The sequence below is a fragment of the Salarias fasciatus genome, chromosome 3 (assembly GCF_902148845.1).
Source record: "Salarias fasciatus chromosome 3, fSalaFa1.1, whole genome shotgun sequence".
In the NCBI taxonomy this organism is placed as follows: Eukaryota; Metazoa; Chordata; class Actinopteri; order Blenniiformes; family Blenniidae; genus Salarias; species Salarias fasciatus.
The window spans coordinates 5,800,050-5,822,437 of record NC_043747.1 but is presented as its reverse complement, the minus strand read 5'-3'; the positions used below and the strand labels follow the sequence as shown (position 1 = coordinate 5,822,437).

General features: G+C 43.0%; 1 protein-coding gene across 7 annotated transcripts in view; it reads right to left on the bottom strand.

Moving 5' to 3' along the window:
• Positions 1-22,388, bottom strand: part of nrxn2b (neurexin 2b) — a 686,522-nt gene that overhangs the window by 427,029 nt on the left and 237,105 nt on the right. For 5 of the 7 annotated variants that reach the window (XM_030088531.1, XM_030088536.1, XM_030088533.1 and 2 more), the window contains one exon: positions 7,501-7,545. The exons of 1 other annotated variant lie outside the window; for it this stretch is intronic. In XM_030088531.1, the coding sequence (XP_029944391.1) occupies positions 7,501-7,545 (45 nt within the window). The remainder of the gene's footprint in view (positions 1-7,500; positions 7,546-22,388) is intronic. One more of the 7 variants, XM_030088532.1, reaches the window with a different exon arrangement.

The following is a 22,388-nucleotide window of genomic DNA, read 5'->3' as shown; positions in this document are numbered from 1 at the left end:
CACCGACTTTGTGGGTGCCCCAACTATTGAGGGTTTTTAAAAGTACATCTTCAGGGCCAAACGTACCTATCGAGGCTACAAGGGACTAGCTCTAGAAAGCTGCCAGACACCTGTAAGTTCCCAGCCAAGATGGAAAAAGCAAAGATTATCAAGACCTTTGTTGTTTTTCTTTCAGTCAAACCAGATTTCACAATTTAAAAGATCCACCGAAGCTTTTAATAGATTATCAATTGCCTTGAGCAATCATGCTCTTGTTTGATCAGAAGTTCGACCCAAAGATCAATAAAAATCCCTCTTTGATAAAGCAGCACGGACTGTTACTGATAATAAAATGAACAAAAGCAAAAAGCAAAAAGTCTGAGGTTACTTTGCAGTTATTCATAAGAATTCTGTGGCGTTTGCCTCAACCAGACTGCAAACTCATCCTATTGACCAAAAAATTACAAGGACTTGCATCACTGGCCGTAGGAGGCGAAAGCTGATGATATCACAGGTTGCGAGTTGAAATACCCCGTATGCAGTCTCGTCTCAAAATCCTTGGGTGTAAAACACAGACATATCTGTGTTTCAATGAATCCCAAAGAGAAAAAAAAAACCAAAAAACATTAGGATTTGAGCAGAGAGACGCATGCTGTCTTTCAATCCAGAACGTCTTTGTTTCTAATGTAAGGTGAGAAATTTGGGCCTCTTCTTTCTTTTACAAACGTTGAACGGTTTCACTCAATTTCATGAAAAGTGAGGCGATAGTTCCTGAACTGCAAAGTCAGACTACAGTCTAAATCAAACCAGTATGGTAAACAGCCCAGCTTCCCGATCCTTGAGTAACTTTTTCATTCATCTTCAACACACTTCAGCTGATCGGAGGAAGGGAAGATAAATTTCATGAATTAGTAAGAAGCATGGTTAAAGACTGCCGGAAGAAGCTAAACTGGTACAACAACACGGAGAACAAGCTAAGAACATTTTGTCATATATTCTCTTCCTGATCCCTCTCTATAAACTTGATTAAATCATTAAAAAAAACAGTAATCAGGAGATCATCGAAGCCACTAAACCATTTCAAAGCAAAGTTAAGCTTCCGTAAACTGTTGTCGTGTCTGCAAAGGTAAAAACCCTCCATCGTGAGCTTCCTCTGTCACTCACCCATACTCTGCAGTGATAATGGCTGATGGGTAAAAATAAACGCTTAATGAAATTGAGGTTCAGGTCAGCAGAGGAAATGCCAACCGTCTCTGCGTTGCCTCGGCTGTGATTACGTTCAAGGTAATTGAAGAGACAGAACAAAGACGGCGCCGAGCGGGAGTCACCTGGAAGAGCCGGGGTTACCAATCAGCGCTGCGACGGCAAACTGCTGCCGCGCAATCACTGGACGCCTTCGTAGACAGGCTCTTTCATTACCGCGAGAGAGATGCTTTGGTCAATTTTTAACCCCTACAGTAAAAACAACTATGGATGACACGAGTTCATGCAAATAAACACAGCCTGAAAACACTTCGCTGCTTACAAACCTGAGTAGGAAATCTAATTAAAAACACACCCATGGATCATTCTCACTTTGTTGGCATTCTCATGTTCCCCTTTGGACGACACTCTTCAAGCAGGAGTGAGACACAAACATCTCAAGTTCATCTCTAGTTTGAAACCAAACTTCTTTGCAAATACGAGGATTTCTGAGCTGAGCTATAAAGATGTTTACGGCTGAATCCATGCATCCCTCCAGTGACGCTAGACCCACCAAGTCAAGTTGTTCTGGAGCTGCAAAACACATTTGACCTTTAAATTGAGGCGAATGCAGCTCATGGAGTTTCATATATAGTTTTGATGCGCATACAACAGCTGTATCTTATGATGTATCTATGAAGTTTAAAGTTCAGAATAGTGAACATTTTTCTACATTTAACCGATCTTCAACCAGCTTCACATGCTTTTTTAAAAACCATATTGAATTTTCTACTTTTATGAATTCTATACATTTTAGTTTTTCCCCCCAATTTCTTGTGATTTGCTATTTACCCCAATTTTACTCGTGTTTATTTTTCAATCCCTTTTGAGCTAAGAGAGACTAATCATTCTGAATAATACTGTGGTGTGTCACTATGATAAAAAGTGAAATGTTTATTCATGTTTCCTGCTGTGAAAAGCTCCGTAAAGAGCTACTTGTGGAGCTGCAGGCTGCAGACCGCTGCTCTACGGCCTCGTGTGCTCAGTCCCATGAAAACACCGCTGACCAGCTGACTGGTAAAGCCTCGGCGTCGCAGCGTTGCATGTAGTTTACAGTAAACCAGAAAGGTTCTCCGTGGAGTCCTGCAGCGTGCTCAGCTGTGTGTGTCACTTCGCTCATCGACCGTATCGTTCAGTATATGACTGCAGGCGGCCGCGACGGGGGGGGGGGGGGGGGGGGGGGGACTCATAAAGTGGATCCACCTCTTGTGAAGTAAACAAGAGTCCAACATGACTCAAGCTGTGCTCGTGAGCGCGCTGGAAAACCATTGGGCGCCGCTCTCTTCATGGATAAAACGGTAAATGGATTTCCATTCATGTGCAGCTTTACCACCGCAAGGCGGAGTCTTAAATCACTTTACACGATCACAAGTACTCACACACGGAAGGAAATGACCGCGGTGCAAGGACACACACCTTCTGGAGCTACTTGGGGTTCAGCTTCACAGCCAAGGACAGAAACAGGAAAATACCTCCGTCAAACCCAAAAATGTTGGGACTGAGACACTAAATTCAAAATCTAACCACACAAATGTGCATGTTCAAGGTCTAAACTCCACGTGTGCATAAGGAGAAATATTGATATTCCTCCTACACATAGTCCCCTATGCACTCGGGCACTTACAGCTCATCCACTGTCTATTGATCTTTACAAGTAAGAGAGCAACTTATCTGCTGACGAGGGTGAAATTAAACGGCACACACACACACACACACGGTAACACAACCACAGGAGTCAATACTTCCATAAAGAAGTGCATCAGAATGAGTCCAGGTGATGCTGCCGAAGGAGGAGAATCACCAAAAGAAGCACTGGAGCTTTTTCAAGCCAAATGGGAAAAAAACTGGAATTTACACATTGAAGTAATACATTTTTTAACTTTAGGAATCTTCAATGAAAAGCAACACGACTCCTGAGTTTTATGATTAACACATATTTTCAGAAAACCTATCTTCTCTGCTCGTAGGTTAGAGTCGCAGGCCTTGTTTACACGACAACGTATACAGGAAAAAATGTTAAACTTTCTAGTGTGTTGATATGCCACAATAGTTTTACAGTTGAGAGTCACACATAATAACAATCCAACTCGATCATCTGTCTGCATCAGTGTCTGTGTTCTCCTATTGTTATTGCTTTATAGCATATCATTTTGCATTTGCATTTGTATGTAAATCAGACATGTTGTTTCAATACGCTGCAGTGGAAAGGTCTGTCATAAAAATGCAGAAAAAATATATTTTCAACATTGTTGTGTAAATGGACCCTTGGTGTGGCTCATCTGTCACTAAATTAAAAACCTTTCCAGATGAGTGCCCCAAAGTTTGAACACCTTTTGGTATCTTGATTCTCAGGACAGCTTTTAGAAAAACACTGCCTGGCATTGTACTTTTTTTTTTAAACAGCTCTCAGAGGCTATACCTGAGACTAGCACATTTTAATGCAAGGACATTGTGTCAATGGGGTTTGCTTTTGGAACAGAAACCGCAAGGTGGATTTTTGAATATTGTTCTGCTGTTGTTCAAAACAAAATTTGGAAATTTTTCAAAAATTATTGTTATTTAGGGATTTGTGAAAGCCTATGGTTTTTTTTACAAGTACAAAAAATGGCTACTGATGTAGGAATCATGGATTGCCACTACATAAGAAGGATTCAGTCTTTGTCCCGCAGGTGTTTCAGGTCACTGAGAAGTTTTTGCTAAAATTGAAGCTTGTTGGATTAGCAAGTGCTTTGGAGCAATTGTAATTTTGGGGGCATTAGTCACTTAAGTCCCAGAGAAACACATCTGGGGCTTCAAACATTGAGATTTTTTAAAGTAGGTACAATATAACTTGAAATTCTATGGCTTTATACATCCAATCACCTCTCACCAGTTTCAAATCTTGACTTCAAGATTCGTTACTCTCAGCTGCATAATTTTCCTAGATACCCCTGGAGTAGTTACCATGGATACTTGAGGATGACGTCAATGTTTGGCAGAATAAAATTACACCAATTCCGTGGTGAAGACTCAGCTGACATTATTCAACCCACTCCGAACACCCAACAAGCTTACCTTGAAAATCAGGATTCACTTACCCCTTTGCCGCACTTACATCCCAACACCGTTAGGGAGAAATGACGCCGTCTTTTGGAGTTCAAACAATACGTGACACATTTAGAGGCCAGTAGTGTATTGTACCCTCCTCACGTCAACGAAGGTCAAGACTGGACTCAAACTAACTACAACCGATGCATTTCCATCCAGCGCTGGACTTGGAAAGGTGTCTGGCAGCTTGTTAAGATCGAAGGCAAACTCGGGTTCGGCAAGTCTGGGGGAATATAAGCTTCAAGCTACGTCTCTGGGTTAGTACAGAGGTGAGGGAGGGCTGGGAACGTTGTGGCTTTGCTGTTTCGGTTGTCAAGAAAATAAAGGGGGGGTTTAAAAAAGGGGGGTTAGCTCTTTAGCTGTATGCCAAAAAGAGTTAAAAAGGGTTGGAGGGTGAACGAAATCGGTTAGTACTTTTGTAAGTAAGGGAAAGTCAGACACAAAAATGGTTGTTAGTACAGTTACAACAAAGGTTTGATTCAAACAGTAGATTAGTAACATTGTTTTAGTAAATTTAGTCAGAGTGTTAGGAGAATGTGAGGATTCTTTAAAAGTCCTCTGCAATTTGATTGCTCAAACCAGGTCCAGATTTTGGACTGAATGTGTTATTTCATGTGACAAAGGTTTGTTTTGGTTAAGAAGAAACAAAATGGATCCGTCCAAGCTAACGGGTTGACACACAAGCCATGCACTTAATACCAAAAAAAAAAAAAAGAAATAGAAATGAAAAGATGACACAAGAAAGGATGTGAGTGGGCGGGGAGAACTCCATCAGACACAACACACAAACAGATCAACGACTCAAAAGAGGAAAATCAACCATTTGGCAAGATGCAGCAGGATGGGTGGAGGGGGGGGGGGGGCGCAGTGGGAAGTAAATAAGTAATTGCAGGGCACCACGACACCAGACAAATGAACGGGGGAACGGAGAGTGCTTTCAGTGTGGAAGGTTTTCTGGGATTTGACAAGGAGGCAAAATAATATGAAGTTAAAAGAAAAGAAAAGAAAAAAAAAAACCCTTGGAGACACGTGTACAACAGACCGACACGTGCTGGGCTAGAGCAGCATGGACGACCGGTGAGGATGCCGATGTGAGGACACATTCTAGCCAAAAGAAACATGCAGACGCAGGTGCAGGGACACAACCAGCGGATGCTGTCAGTGTGGAGGTGAGGAGCTGGGATAGGATGGGTCAACAACCACGCATGGAGTCGACAGGTATGAGAGGGTTTTTTAAAGAATGGGGAAAATTAAGAGGAGAGAGCAAAGATGTTCCAATTTCGGCGAATAGACCGAAGAGCGTCGGGGAAACAAAATCCTCTCCGCTCGGGTTTGAGAGCAGCTCCCGGTGTTGAATTTCTGATGTGAAACAGCTTTGTGACTTCTGTCAAACTTCAGCCAAGACGGAGTGAGTCACTGGCTGTTACAGTAGCTATCTGCAAAATAACACTCTTTTTTTTTTTCTCCCCGTCTCATGCACTGTGATGGATTGGGCAAATTTACTCCTTGGGGGCTTCAATCTTTTATTCACCAGAAAGTGAAAATCTCTCTCCCCTCTTCACCGTTTCCCCTTTTTTTTTTGGATCAGGAAGATAAGGTGTGAGGTCATTATTCATTTTAGTACGTTAATTTTGAGGTTAAACTCAAATAGGATTAAAAAAAAAACAAAACAAAAACAAAACAATTACAAAACAAATTCATTAAAAACAATAAAGTAAAACCAGGAGGGAGTGGCTAACATGTCTTATGGCCGTATTGAATAGATTAGGACAACTGATATATGTATGTATATATGTTAGCCAGAATATATACATATACATATATACTCAATGCAATCTTTTTTTATCAAAAAAAAAAAAAAAAAAAACAACAGAAAAAGAAGGATCGTAAAGGAAGGGAGTCAAGTCTCTTCATGCAAGGGTTGAGGCCGAAAAGTATAAGAAGTACAAGTTAGTGTTAGTGTTAATGAGGGGTCGATCGCACACACTTCAGGTTTTCCACTGCAGTGCCAACAGGCAGACACTTCGGTTTATTGACTTTAAAAGTCCAGCGAAAGCAAGTCAGAGTGACCCCTGGCTGGAGGCTTAGCGCTGCAGCACAGCCGACCGCCGCTGTGATTCTGAATTGGCCGGCGAGTCTTATCAAACACGAACATCTACCAGTTATTCCGGCCGACGTCTCCCCCGGCTGCAGGCTAATAAACCTGTAATTGTATTTTTATTGCCAAAAAGCGATCCTTCATCTTGACTCGGTTTGATCATCTCTGCCCCGGCATGCCCCGTTAATGTGCTTTATTAACTGTACACTGGAGAAGGAGTGTGTGTGTGTGTGTTCTGGTGCAGGTTGGGGGGGTGATCAGGCCCCTTTTTGATCGTAAATCAGCACCCCCCCCCCCACCCCTCCCAAGGCCACTAATGGGATCAAGCCCTCATTTGAAGCCTACTTTACAGCGAGGGCTCTGACCACTAAATCAAGAGTTGTAAATACTGGTCCTGATACCATAAACCAGGGGATGGCAGGCCTGGAAAACAAGTCGCTCACTAACGGGCTGGATGGAACCGACGAGGTCCCACTGGCACCGTTTTCCCCAAGATGCTGAAATAAATAGAAAGGCTCACTCTTTCGACTTTCTTTCACTGGATTTCAAATCGTGGAACGTTCGTCTTTTTGAAAAATCTGCCGTGTGCGCTCACTTTATCGGGATTTTCTCAAAAAAAAAAAAAATAAATAAATAAATAAATAAACAGGGGAGAAGGGAGGAACAAAAATGTAACGATTACGCTAGAAATTTTGGGGTAATTTAGAAAAAATCTTGCATTATGATTCTTTATTTCTTCATACGGATCATGGTTCAGGTACAAGAAAAAAAAAACCAAACAACTCATAAAAAAAAGTAAAAAAAAAAAACAAAAGCTCGATCTGAATCGATAGAATTTTTAAAAATCTTTTGGGGTAGACCTCTTTGGATGAAAACAATCTTTTCAGGAGAGGGAAACTTGGATGGCGATAAAAAGCGGTAACATATATAAATATACAGAGAGTGGGCAAAAAGAAAAAAACAGAACAGGTGGAGATTTCCGGCTACCTTGGAATTGATGGAGGATTGTACTTTCAGTAAAGCAAACAGAATAGAAAGAGGTAACGGAAAACCCAGGGCAAACCAAAGTGTAAGACAATTAGAATGATATCTACCATATAATGCAGTTTGTTTACCATAGCGTGTCCAATGCCTGCGTGCTTCAGGAGAAAACAGGGGGGAGGAGAAAGAAAAAAAATAATAATGGTAAACCTTTAAAAAAAATGGAAGAAAACACACCTCAACCCCAAAAAATTGAGAGAAAAAAAAAAAAGGAAGAATCGCCTTCTTTTTTTTTGCAAAACCAGCTTCCTATAATGACGGGCGATTTGGTTCTTATAATTTAAAAAATAATATAAATTACTAAACGCTATCTAAAAGATTCTATCCCCTGCTTTCGAACATCCAAATAAAGAAATAAAGAAAGCAACTGTAAGCAGCTCTTTAGTTTGAAAAGGGTCATCTAAAAAAAAAAATAAAATTCGGAAACAAAAACAAAGGAATAAAAGGATAAATAACAGTACATTTGTTAGTATGTAAGTCGCAAGTTAAGTAGAGAAAACAACAGATGGCTTACATTCCGTGAATGACACAGGGTTAGTCGTAGAAATCATAACGAAGGTAAGGGAAAAGAAAAGAAGTCACCAACGAAAAGAATCAAATTGGAAGAATTCGGAAGCTTGTTAGTAAGAGAGACAAGAGTTAGCAAATCAACTTCCACAGAGGGGGGGAGGGGGGAGCGGGGTGTCGGTTTTGATGGGGAAGAGGGGGAAGTGTTGATTTTTGAGAAGAAGGGAGGTGGGGGTGAGGGGAGGAGGACAGCAGTATTAGTATTCACTCAGAGACTCTAACGTGGTCGTCGTAGGGTCCTGTACGCATTGAGTCCCGGTGCTAGCCGAGGGGAGGGGGGGGGGGGCGTGGCCAATTGGGCTTTTTTTTTTTTTCTCAAGGCGTGTGATCGCTCAGGAGGGGCGACTGTGACGTGTGCGACAGGAAAAAAAAAAAAAAAATCCAAAAATAAAGAAGAAATCATTGCATTGTGGAGCAAATCAAACAAATCATCAGTTATGGTGGAAACTACGGCGCCTTTCTGATGCTAATGCGGTGATTTGAAACTCATCAGGGCCTTTCACAGAAACACAATTCGTTTGGAGGATTCTTGAAACGGAGAGAGAAATCCGAAGGGCTGAAAGAGGAGACAAAGAGAGTTCTGGTGTGCGCCGCTTCCTGAAAAGAAAGAGAAACCTTCATTTCAGTCATTAAGTCCATTTTCACAACAAAGGCCACGAGTCCCAAAGTCCCTGTAAGGAGGATAAAATGGAAATAAAGCAGAAAGACATGGATGAAAATGAAATGGCGGCACGTGTTGGCAGCTTTAGAGTGTGTCACTATTTGCAGCTTGTGTTATGTGGCACTCTGATGTGAACTTGCAGAAGCTTGTCCTTTAAACCTCACTTCCTGTTTCGGCGCTGCAGTGGGTGGCGTTCAGACCCCGGTGGTGCATGACGGGGGTTAAAAAAAAAAAAAAGGGAGAGAGAAAGATCTGCCGCCGAGATCTGAACCGAGTGTCTCCCCTCGGGACAGAGTGGACAATCTAGAGGACATCTTCCATCTTGATGTGAAGGCTGCCGCGGGTGTTCATATCTACGGGGGAGGCGGGCGACACTATTTCCTCCTCAAATCCCATTTGCGGCACACAGCAATGAGATGTGATTTCACGCTGTTTAATTACCCCACACGGGGCGGCGAGGGGACGACTGTGTTGGATGTGGAGGCTTTAAAAGCTCCAGATATCCACGACTGATGGAAGCGACTCTCAAGATATCAGACTTACTGCTCAGGATGGATTCTTCAATAAAAAACTCATTATTTCATGACAGTTTTGTTGATCTGGCTTGACAAAAAAAAAAAGGATTTATTGACCAAGATTTTCATTATTTTTAAACGAATCTTCAAAGAATCCTGGCCTTGAGATTCCTACAGTTCACACAGTCAACATTACAAATGTACCTCAGAGAATAGTTTTGGATGAATGTTAGGTTTCCTCTATTTTCAGAAGATGTTGGGTGTTTGATGAAGCATGTGCTTACAGCTTGACTGTAATCCAGCAGCAATGTTCACTCTGAGATTGAGTCTGTATGTTTAGTGACACTGGTATAAACTGTATCGTTCTGGGATACAGGACGCTTATTTATCATGTAGCCATCGTTTTATGTCAAACACATTCCAGTTCAGGGGCCACAGACAGCCCAATTCCATTTTGACCAATAAAGCAGTGCCATAATAACCGCAAAAGTTCAATTTTCAGTATTTTTTCTTTGTTGTAGTGCAGAGTATACAGTCAAACCTCTGGCGAGGGGACCTGAGAAGAGGGGACACCTTGTGAACAAGTTTAGGTGCATGGACGTGTTTTCTACGGGGAAGACACCAAAAAGAGCAGATACCTTCCCAAATACCGACGATGAACTATAGTTTTTCTGGTTTTTCCGCACGGACAGGAAAACAGCCAAAATGCAGTCAAAGTACAACAGCTTTTCAAGTCTGTCTTACTAAGATGGAGCTCCTAGCTCATATATCACATTCATTGGATGAAACATTCAATATCTTCTTAACTGCAGGACATAGAATCGTGCTTTTTTTGACTAAAAGCTAATAGCTGTGCCATTCCAATGAGCAGCAACCGCAGCTCTTTCACAGGCTGAGATGTGTCCCCTGCAACATCGGTGTCTTTTGTGCACTTGTGCTCAGCTGGTCCATTATGATAAATCCCAAAGTGAGATCTGTTAGGACTGATGTCCATTTTCCATCTAAAAAAACGCTGATTGTCGCCACTTTGCTAACATTTCATCTGCTGTCTCCTGTGTCTTCTTTCCAAAATAAAACACCTGTATTGGTAATCTAGTGTTAACTTTGAGAGCATATCTGTGCTAAATAACTAGTCTGGTTCTGGTTGCACAGCATTGTATGTAAATATCATTATATGTATTTTTTTTTACAAACTCACCCTGGCAGCATGATTTTCAAGCTAATGCTAGTTTGCTAGCTTTCCTGGCAGCATCATTCATACCTCTGAGTCTTAGGGTTGTGCCCGCTATTCTGAAGAAATCAGTTTTCTGTAACACCCCTGATGGAGACCATCCCTTCCTTAAAAATCACACAAGGCCCACTCTGTGAAAATAAACTTAAAAATAATAAGTTGTTTAATTGTTTTCTGGTGAACTGCTGTCACCAGTCACCCGCTTTGTGCAGTGACACCTCTTACTCTGTTAATTACATTTTTGAAAAAGGAAACAAAAGGATTGTGTGTGAATTAAAATATCTGCACCACACTCTGCTCTCGTGTTGCTTTCTACAACTGCAGCAACAGCTGACACATCAAAGAGCAGCTGCAAGTGGACGCTTTAAAAAAAAGGATGACAAAAGGGTTTATTAACATAGACAAATGCACCCTCACAGAGGTGACAGAGACTCTTGGGGTTTCCGATTCAAAGGCGCTCCGCGGCACGGCCGGGGAAAAGAAATTAGACGTTAATAAACGAATCGTTTCCGAGTTCTGTAGGTTTTAGATCCATCACAAGGCACTTGATGTCTGAATGTTTGAACTCATCCTTTCATTGACAGAGGGAGGACCGGGACGGATATGAAAAGCACATCCCTCAAAAGGAAAAAGGAGACAAATTTTTTAAATTGCTGATGACCTCAAAATGACAGAAAAGAGAGAGACTGCTCGCCAAATTCGCCCGCATAATCTTTTATTCAGCCGTGTGAGTAAGCACAAGTCTCCTCAGTATGGGGAAGCTGGTTCACTTTGCAGAGGCGTGCTCAGGAATATCAAAGTGTGGACAGTCGAGTGATGAAAGAGCAGCAATTCAAGCCAAAATGTGCAATAAATTATGATTAAATGTCCTCTGCGTTGTGACCACTTGTTGAGTTGCTTTCCTTATCTTTTAAGATGCTGCTTTAGCAAGTGAATTAGCATTTATTTTATTGCAACCCACTGAGTAAAACAAACTCTACAGCAGGCGTTAAGACCAGGGTCGCAGTCTGAAACAGGAGAGGCAGAGACGACACAATGAATACTCTGAAATACCAGAAGTGGTGTGTGAAAGTAGATGTTCGGCTGATCTCAAGGCGAGGCCATTGTGAAAGTGAGACTTTTTCTCGCCGTGGGCTCGAGAGCTGTAAGTACCGCTGAACCGGTGCGCCATTGTCGAGATCAATCGTGCAGAAAATTAAACTTTTGTTCTACTTTTGCTCTCTAACGGCAAACCCAACGCTCCGCTACCTAGTTGGTTTTAAAAGGTTTCTGTCATGATTTCCCCCCATTTCGCAGTGCACTCAGATGTTCAGAGACGGAGTGCGAGACGTCGTGCCGGCTCAAGAAAATTGCAACCCTGACACGTAGCGGGTTGTAATATAACGCCCTTGTTATCCCCTCTCAGAACATCACTCGCATTAGTGAGGTGAGCCAACACACCGGCGGAGAGCACCCAATCATGCGTCCCACTCGGGATTTGGGACAGTCTTTGAATGCTGAGGCCTTCTTAATTTCCCTCTTTTGCTGTAAATTCCCTTTCCTGAACACCAGCTCCCACTCAAACCCCCCTGCTGCAATATTCCATCAGCCCAATTGACCCATGTGGGAAGAATGGAAAAGTCTGCAAATGCTGATGACGATGCAGCTCGTACGAACATCCAACGGGTTCAGACAACAGTTGTTCCGACTGTCTGAAAGGGTGCGAACAGTCTCCTCGAGGGAATTAAAGAGGGGGATGAAGTTTGTGACGACGGAGGCTGTAAAGACGTAAAGCAATACGTCGCTGAGCGGCCGATCCTTCACACGCTGATCAGCCTGGTCATTACTGAACTGTGGCCACCAGCGAATAAGCCGGATAAATATTTAATGACAAAAGCTGTGGAAATGATCAATGGATGGTGCAGCGGGGCCAAGACTCCCGGTCCGGGCGGATTTATCATTGTAACGGAGGGAGTTCCGAGACTGATGATCACTCGCCGACAAATTTCCAATTTGAGCCTTTAGAACTAAAAGCAATATTGTGATATTGTGTGATGGGGGCTGGGCGGGGAAGGGAATTGGTGCTATTCGTCATCTCGTGCCGTCTGAATTAATGATTAGCGAAATGGAAAAAAAATCCAACATGACCATCTATATCCTGTCCACTCATATTTTTTATTTTTATATTGCATGTCTTTAAGTACCAGGGGTTGGTTTGAGTAAAATGGACCCCCCCCCCCATCCACCCCCACCCCTCCGTACAGCTGGGCCTTGATTCAAAATAGCTCTTTCAGGTACATTTGGTTTAGCGCTCCTCGTTCCAATCATCCGGCATTCAGTGGAGTCTGCCTCTCTTCCAAGTCTGGCTGCGAGTAATGGAAACTGGCAGACAGGCTTCAGGTGAAAATATAAATGTCACTGCAATTACGGCGGCGGAGGAGTCTGCAAACAAACAGCGTGAGGGTGTGCGTGCGAGTGTGAAAGAGAGGACTGGTTGCGGGGGAAATTGCTGCAGAACGTCGAAGGCTGCCGCAGTGGAGACGGTCGGAATCCTATTCTTCTTTCCTGTCTGCCGTCGGTCGTCTTTTTTCTGAAGATTTCATCAATACGTGATTGTTTTCATACGTAATTGGAGGAAGACGGATGAAATTGACAGTGGTAAAAACCCACAGTTATGTCTCAGACAAAGGAAACTGCAGACTCACACCACAAACAGCCAGATAATTCTCACATGACTGTAGAATACAATTCTTGTTTATTTAATATCTGAAATGTAGGAGGAGTATGGGAAGCTGGATAAGAACGTTTCACTGCAGCATCACTCGGCCCTTCTTGGTAAAGTTCATTCCAATCAAATTTTTATTGAATTTAATCTTAAAGTAGTCACTTGAAATTCTAAAGCAAAAAAAAGAGATTAAAGTTTGCAGAAATTTCAATGCATTGTTGGGGTGCAGTTGAAGGAAAAAAACTGAATGTCTTATTTTGAAAAGAATTTCCCTCTGAGCTTAATAAGGTATTTCTGTTCTATTCCTTTCTATGCTATTCTGTTCTAGTCTATTCCATTCAATTCGTGCCAGCTCCACCGATTGCTATGAATTGTTAAAAATCAGCTTATTCCAGTCATGTAAAGCCATTTAATCTGGTGGCAAAGCATCAGGTGTGCTAAGTCGCTATTATTTCTTTACTCAGCGGGGTTTTCCTGCTCTGAGGTTGGCAAAGTAAGATTTTCAAATGTCAGAGAAAACAATACTCAGCCTCGAGGCTTCAGAGCAGACCTCGGAAATTGTTAAATGAAGGCTTCTGCTCTCAATTTTCACTTTTTTTTCTTGGGAACTTAGAAACTACTGTTGTAAATAATCTAAACTTGGTCCCCTGGTAATTGTAATTAATCCCATGCTAATAATTCTATTTTTTCACCACTCCCGCCACACCTCGAACCTCGGACTGTGTTCCACTTACCAGCCAGTTCAATGAGACCCTCAATGCATTCTGGGGCCATCCGCAGAGACAATACCAATGATGAAAGCTCTAAAATATCACAAAGAGGTTACATTTCTATAAAGTGCTGAGACATGAAGCTATACTCCTGCATTGTGATGCTAAATTCTTCCACACTCATGGAAACCTTAAAACCTCCCGTTGGACAGATGGCCCATGCGACTGAACCGAGCGCCGTGATGTAAGGAAGAGAAGTATGTCTGTATGGTTTCTATCATTTATTTTTAGTCCCTAACGCCTCAAAATACGTTTCATCATCCACTTTGTGAGCGACTGCAGCTGAGCATGAATATTCATGCCACACCAGCTGCTCTGGATTGTTTACGTTCCGCGAGAGCTCGGGCAAAGCAAACGGGGAAAAATGGGGGACGAGACAAGAAAGGAATCGCCTTTGATTTTAAGTTAAAAAGTGAAATTTAACTTGAACAAACGTCACAAATTCTAACTTTGTTGATCGGTTGTTGACCGCATCGTGTCACGGCAGCGTCTTCACAGAATCTCACAGCCACTGTCTCACGGTTCATCTCTCACTTCTTCTGTTCTTTTTAATTCTGAAACGGGCAAGGATTTCACGTAAAAAATACAAAGCTCTTCCTTTTATTTTAGGTGTCTTTTTCCACGACAACAGTGCTTGGAGCCACTAATAATGCTAATGGAGAACGGCTCCCAAGATGGAACTTTTCGAAAACACTGACACCGTTGTTGTGTAAACGGACGAAAACAACACTTTGTGAAAACACTTGGGCTCTGTCTGTGTTTCTGTGCTCTGCATCTCTGGACTTTTCCAATGTCTCATTGTTATTTCCTGTGATCTTGAAGGCTTGTGATTTTGGTCGTTTAGATTTTTGGTTTGTGCTGGTTTTTTTTTTTTTCGTGCCTCTAATAAAATGAGCTTCTGCTCCACAAACGTCTGGGATCCAAGCCTTCCCCTGTGCATACCCTAAACTGAATAAAGACCAGACCAGGGAAAGAGAACGGTTTCTTAAGATGCTAAAACTGTTGCCGTTTTGACTTTTGATTTCTTAATAATAAAAATACATGATATATTTTCTCTGCCTGTACAGTGCATCCTGGCTTCTCCCTCTGCCGACTCTTATCCTGCCGCTATCTCAGCCTCCATCTCTTCCCTGCTTCTGTCTCGCTGACATTTTATTACCTGTTTCCACTTGTTTGAATGTGCTAATGGCGCCGAGATTTGTTATCTGATTATGGCTCTGTGAGGCAGGCGGATGAATAAACATTAAAGTGCTGGAGCAGGTAGTGGCAAACGACGCTGGCGAAGTGAGCGAGTGTGGGAATGATATGCTAATGCACTGGAAATGCGATGCAAATGAGGCTCCTCTCCTCCCTTAAAAAATGCACGGAAAGCCACGGTATTGTTATCTAACAGCTGGGCTGAACAGGGAGAAGTTGTATTTGAGGGGGATATCTCTGATCCACATGGAGGTGGGGAGAAAGAGAAGAAGAATCCTCCTACATGCATGTGATGACTGCGCCCTCTCAATCCTTCCGAAGATAGCTGGAGCACATTAGGAATACTTAAAACATCATTGGCAGTGAATGGAGGAAGGATTAGCGGGGTGTTAGCATGTCATTATGTACATCAAACAAATCCACTTCCCGTGCCTTTCTTGAATAGCAATTCATCTAATCGCCGTGTGTGCTGTATGTGTTGGCAGAGCCAAGTATTCTAAATATCATCTCCAGTTTGGCCAGAGGAGCTCCAATCTGTCATTAGCGCTACAGCACATTCTGCTGACCTCGTTCAGGCGCCAACACGCTAACGGTGGGAGCTAATCCGCTAGCTTTTGTCTTGGTTGGCACATCTATGTGTTGAGGTGCTTCTGTTCATTGTAACCAGTTATTTTTAAAACACTGGTTCAGTTTTTTGTAAATGGTTAAAAATATATGTGTTTGATTTTTTATCTTATACATCAAAACAGCACGAGACAGGCAAGCAATGGTGAGAAAACATTCAGGGTATGAGTTTGTTTACTTCAACTGGACCACATGCATCCAAATTGTGATTAACTCTGAGAAAAGTTGAACTTTTGCCGACTGAACAGTAAATGTTAATTTGCATGAGATACTAAGAAGCAATGGCTACAAGATGCCGGTGCCATTGAATATAATAATTTATAAACATGTTTGTTAACCACCTGTGAAATAATGTAATCTGCTTTGGTGGATATCCACAATATGAGCTAACAGAGTTAGCTACCAACAGAACGGGCCTACTCAATCATAACTATAAAATTTGTGTAACGTTTGAATCTAAAATCCTTTAGCGTCCTTGCTAAACATTTGTTCAAAGTAGCCATAAAACAGCATTCCATCTGCTTAGTTTGTATCTCTAAACACTAAAATGTGGCTGACAGTGAAGCGCCAGAATTGTTAATAAAATTGGTCACTTTAACATGAAATTTAAAGTTTTCTGTCAACACTGACCCATATCACCATCTTCTGTCAGTGATTGGTACTGCAAGATACGGAGCAAAAGAGCTGCTATCCTGCTTTTTGAAACGTTGGGTGGTATCTTTATAATACGAGACAGAGACGTCTCTCTGCTTGAAGTCCTCGCCGTTCTTCTCCCTCTTTTTTTGTTTCTGGGGTGGGTCACACCAGGTGATGCTAAATCTTTTTGCCTCAGACTGAAATATTTAGCTGGACGGAAAGGCGGAAAGGGTTAACGCAGGATTGCAGCCGGGGATGATTCACTACCCAACAGCGTAGCGGACACCGTTGCTAAGTGACAAATTGCTAGCAAGAATGGAAGCGAGAGATAGAGTGAAAATGAGAGAGGGAGGGAGGGGAGGATGAGTGCGGGAGGAAATGATTGGCTCTCTCCGAGGAATTCGGGCTGCCTCTTAGAGAAAGGTTGGATGAGAGGGGAGGGGAACGAGGGACGGATGGACGGATGAAGGAGGAGGAGGAGGAAGGGAGGTAATTGCTACTGATCATGCCAACAGACGTGGCTGATAAACGTTCTGAACAAGTCAGAGACGGATACAGAAAGAAGAGGAAGGAGGAGGAGGAGGAGTGTCACAGCGTCTCGTATTGATCGGGGGGGGGGGGGGGGGGGGGTGCAGTTTTATTCTGTCTTCCTATATGAAACAAAGGTGGAGAAAGGATTGCTTCCCCTACATACCCGGTCGTGTGGCTCTCAAATATGAGGATGTCTTCAGCTTCATGGATCGCTGACGGCTGAACGATGAAGGAAATGCTAACAGGACATTTACTGAGTCCTCAGTTTTAGAGGACCAGTGGTGCTGCAGGGAAAGCTGTAATCAATCAAATAACATCTGCTTTAACGAATAACCATGCAGCTTTAGAGTTTAACATGAGTTTCACACTGACGGTTCGTTCGGACAACTGGGAACTCGTTGGGAAGTCTGTGTACTGTGTGTTTCATTCAATTGACAGATAAATGGTCAAATAAAGTCTTACAAATTGGGAATTATTCCAATGTCTTCTCTATTTTTTGAATGAGGAAATGGGCCCTCTCCTGCTCCCTACATACTAATGAATTAACACAAGTACAATCTTTAGTTTTTATGTCCGGGAGTGATTATTTCAGCTTTATTGACTTTACCCATTGTGAAATATGCGTCTGTAAAGTTTTAGTGTCCATTATTGACGACGAAGCTGCCATAAACAGCCAAATGTGCCCCTGCTGCTTCACAATAAACACAAACTTTCAGAGCCGCTTGTTCTCCGAGTGCAGCGATGCGACTCCGGTACGCACAGCAATCTCGCCATAGCTGCATTTCGCTCTGTGCATATCATCTTTGATTCTGTTCTCACCACTTTATTTCCTTTTGCAAACACATAAACATATCACTTATGTGGAGATGGGGAGTGTAAAATGAGTTTTATGTAGATCTGAGCCGTTAGTATTTGATTTTCCCTCGAGATTCCCAAGATCGGATTTCATCGTTGCTCTTAACCAGATTGTATTTTCCTTTCCTTCTGTGTGCTTTGCTCTTCAACCTAAGTCCTTGTGATTGTTTAGTTTTTTCACATCCAAGGAACCGTTTATACCACAATGTGAAACTTTTTGTGTGTTTTAGGGAGTCTGTTTACAAGACGACGGCTCCCTCCCGAGGCGGAACGTCACGAAAAGACTTTCTGTGGAAACGGCGAGGAAAAAACAACAGTTTCAATAGAAAATCCTTCCGCACGCGCTCAGTAGGCAGATGAAAACAAATATGGTGGCCTCCAGAGTGTCCTGATTCCCAGTCCATGTTCTCCTGGGATTTGATAGTTTTAGAGTTGAGTCACCCAGAATAGTAGTCGGCAGCATTTAAAGCCAAACTTGGAAAGTTATCCTATGACCTGAACTTTTTGGACTCTTTAACCCAGAATCCGACTTGAAACTTTACTTAGAGCCTTTCGATTCCTCCTGGATTTTTCAGACCTGACCAGGATTCTTCAAGACGTACCTGTCACTTTACATGCAGAGCCAGACTCCTCCACTCCGCCTGGATTCTGAAAGTCAAACACTGATTCTCCAGAAGAGATTCAGACTCTTTCCAGTGACCTTTTCAGGCTTCATGAACTGCTTTGAACTCTGAAACTACTTGAGGACTCTGACCTCAGGATCTGGTCCTTCAAACAGGAGATTCTCTCAAACGTCTTCGTGAAAACAGCAATACAGAATTTGCTCGACCGAGCGGCACACTGAAGGGTTAAATTCGATTCTGACACGGTTTGTGGTTTTCTCAGAGAGCGTCTAAAATATAGGAATCTCTGCGTGACCTTCGTTTAACTCAACACTGCCAGTTATTAAAGCACTGTACACTCAGCACTCGGAGTACACAGCGGAGAAAGAAATGTTTGATCCATTCATTAACCCTGCAGCTACTTCGGTCCAATTATAAAGAAGAGAAACGTGCGCCGGTGGGGGACTGGGAGAACATCAATGGCGAGCGGAGAAAGAGGAGCAGCCGGTGACAGGAGGACAGATGATACTGTTGGTGAGGGAGTTAAAGGGAGGGAAGGGTGACAGCGATATGAAAACGGTAAAAAGAGAGAGCGATATTGAGTTCAAAGGTCTCTCTGCCTCTCGACGCTGCATAAGCTGCTGACCCACTTCTGTTCGGATGCTGAATCTTTTGCTTGTAAAGTCACAATGGGGAATCAAAGAGAAAGCACGCCTCTATTCCTGTGTTCATGTGAGAGAACAAACCCTGCTCCCACTGCTCAGATACTCGCTTCAGTCTCACAGTAGCACTACAGTTCATTTCCCAGTCTTCCACCGAGGAAAATAAAGACGAACAAGTGCATGTTCTCTCGGCGGCGTCGCCGTGCGTCTCGTGTTTCCAGACAGCCTGCGGTGTCTTCGGGGACCTCGGTGCCTGTTAAGCATACATACGGGCCGCTGTGATGGTCCCAGCGATCGCCAGCAGGGAAGTTACCCCTCCAAGAATACTTAATTGGAGAAATTTAGCTTCTTTAGCTCGTTGTGAAAATTCGGTTTTGCTTTCTGGAATTTGACAGATTAACTCGCTCAACAGAAGTAAGTCAAGTGTTTGGACAATTTAAGATTAAGTCATGGATAACCTGAGGATTTAGGGTTTAAACCTGGCCTTCCATGGAGTCTGTCTGCATGAAAATTGCATCTTCTACCTGTGCTTGTGTGGTGTTTTAGCCAAAAATCCAAATTGCGATGGTGATTGACACATTTTAGGTACAATAGTTCTCAACTCTTTATTCTATTACAACCAATAACTGAGTTTATTTGACTTGAAATGTGTCATCCTCATGTTATCAACTAATGTAACTATTTAGTAATTGAACTATTAAGGTAGTAAATGTAATAATCTCATCTGAAAGGAAAGCTTTTATTTAATCTGACTTAGTTTTACTGAAAACCTTTGTTACTTTACTGAAAGTTCCTTGTTACCAAAAGGCTCGCAAAGCTTAAGCTGAACCAACTTGTTAAATTCCAAATTTTATTTACACCTAATTCCCTAATTATAAACCATGTGTGGCACATGTCGCATGTTGTTGACTTTCAGTCAGGTTTTGACAATTCTTTTTAAACTTTCCACATTCCCAATCAGACGGACTAAAGAGCAGCATGATCCCTGAGTACCATGATATTGAACTAAAATTAATCAATCAGGTTGAAATTTTTAAGCAGGAAAGACTAAAGAATGGTTGGTCTTGGACATTAAAGTGTGTTATTTTCTCTTTGTATTGACTCGTATTTATTTAAACAAACTGACTGGTTGATTCTAATGAAGCTTCACTAGTACAGAATAGATGCTGGCGACAGATTATTGCACCGTGCGTCCATTTTTACCAAATGAGAAAAGCTTTATACTTGTATGAGATACCTTTTCTGTCGCGGTCTGTGCTAGCTATAGCTTTGCTAAGTTTTAAGCCAGTTTTTTTTTCCTGGTTTAATGATTTGTGACAGAACGGATCCCTGATGAAAGTCGTCCCCAATCTTTTACTCCACGCTGCTCTCCGGCTACACAACCTGAAAGCAGATTTAAGGTTTTAAAGGTAATCAAGTGCTAAAAATACGCCACACACCCATCAGAGATGCACGTCCTCTCCTGTTGCTTTGCCACACACACACGTACACAGATGAATTGGCTTTGAGGTACTGTAATGACAGTAATGGCCACGGACATAATAACACGGGCGCCAGCGGTTTTTACGTTCTGTCCAAGAGATTTTCAATTGAATTGTGGTTGATTATTTTATTTCCAGAGCTCATCCCTGCAAACATTGATGCTCGTAACTGCGTCCATGCCTCCCTCGCTTGTCTCATGCATCTTCCAGTGTCCTCCTGAAGATGTGAGAGGAGTCGCAAGAGGAAGACGTGAAGTGGAAGAAGATTTGGCTTTTGGTAAAATATAATGTTCATATTTTGCCATTATTTTTCAAAAGGACCTTTCTATGTTGTGTTTGGTTTTCTCTGGAAAACGAGGTTGTTATGTGGACTGTTGTCTTCAAATTGTCCATAGCTGGGTTTAGTCAAGAAACCAAGCTTCGTCTCACAATCCAAAAATGTGCTTGCTAGCATGGTTGAATGGATGAATGGATGGATTAGCTGGCGCTGCTCTTTGCCAGAACCTGTACAGTGTGATCTTAATTTGGCAAGGTGAATCTGAAAAGAAATTACACTGACATTGCAATATAAAGTGTGCCGTCCAGAGCCGGGTTGTTTTAGTTCCAAAGCCGCCGTGACGGATCCGGCCTCTGACAGATTTCCGATAAAGAGAGCGCCGTGCCAGTTGTTGCACTGTCACCCGCTTCTCCACAGAGATCCGTCCTCCTCTCACAGCAGTCTTTCTGCGGTGAACAGTTTCTGGGGGAAGTGGCTCGTGAGAGGGTTAAAGACAAAGAAAAGACGTGCACTTGTTGTGTCTGCAGGGCCTCTGGGAAAATCAGAGGGATTGTACAAGATCTGAAAATCAATAATCACTGAACTACAGAAGACCAGACAATGAGCCGTTTTTATATTTTCCTTCTTTTTTTTTTCATAAAGCGCTGATTGTATGATCAGAAGCATGAACAGACGGGTCGTCAGCTACTTCCAGCATGCTGTGGAACATGTCGTCACCACATGTTCAATATTTGACTCATTTCCAGAGCAGATGAATGACGTGAGGGTTCTCGTCTTCTGCCCTTGGCCTGCTTTCTTTCTTTATTCTTTCTATTTTTTTTTTTTTTTTTTTTTTTTTTGTCAATGCGCGCCCACCCAGCGAGACAGAGAGAGCAGCTACGAGCACTGGGGCTTACAAGATATCCAATGATGGCAGAGCTGAGGAAGTGATGGAGACAGGGACGAGGAGGAGGAGGAGGAGGAGGAGGAGGAGGAGGAAGGGGAGCCGTGCTACAGTAGATACTACAGTATGGATGATGCTGCGCACGCTTTGTGTGAAGAGACTGGCGCTGACGAAAGGTCAAGGCGAGTGTGCTCCGCTGCCTGTCAAACGCACACCGCCAGGATTAAGCTCCCGCTGTCCTCCTTCACGTTGGAGTACCGCCGTGCGCCACCAGGGGGAGCTCTGCACCTTCCCCAGGCCTGCCGTCCCCACTCCTCCCCATCCCTCCTCCCTCTCTTGGCCAAGAGTCCCGATCACCTCACCTAATTCTGTCTGCTTCATTTTATCCCGCACAAAGCTGACAAATTCATAGGTTTTGTGGAGGAACACAGTAAATAAACAGAGAGAGAGAGAGAGAGAGAGAGAGAGAGAGAGAGAGATGGAGGGGGGGGGGGGGGGGGGGGGGGGTTTGGGCCGGCTCGCTCATTATGGCAGATCGACGTGACGTAGCAGCAACACGTGCGGGCTGGGCGAGGTTTTGGAGGCCGTTCGATGACCTCTGCTGGAATCTGTCACATTTTATTTACAGACGGGCAGACGTCTGGAAAGACATCACGTTTATATCCAGCAGGCAGTGGCAAAACAATCACCGTGTGTGTGTGTGTGTGTGTGTGTGTGTGTGTGTGTGTGTGTGTGTGTGTGTGTG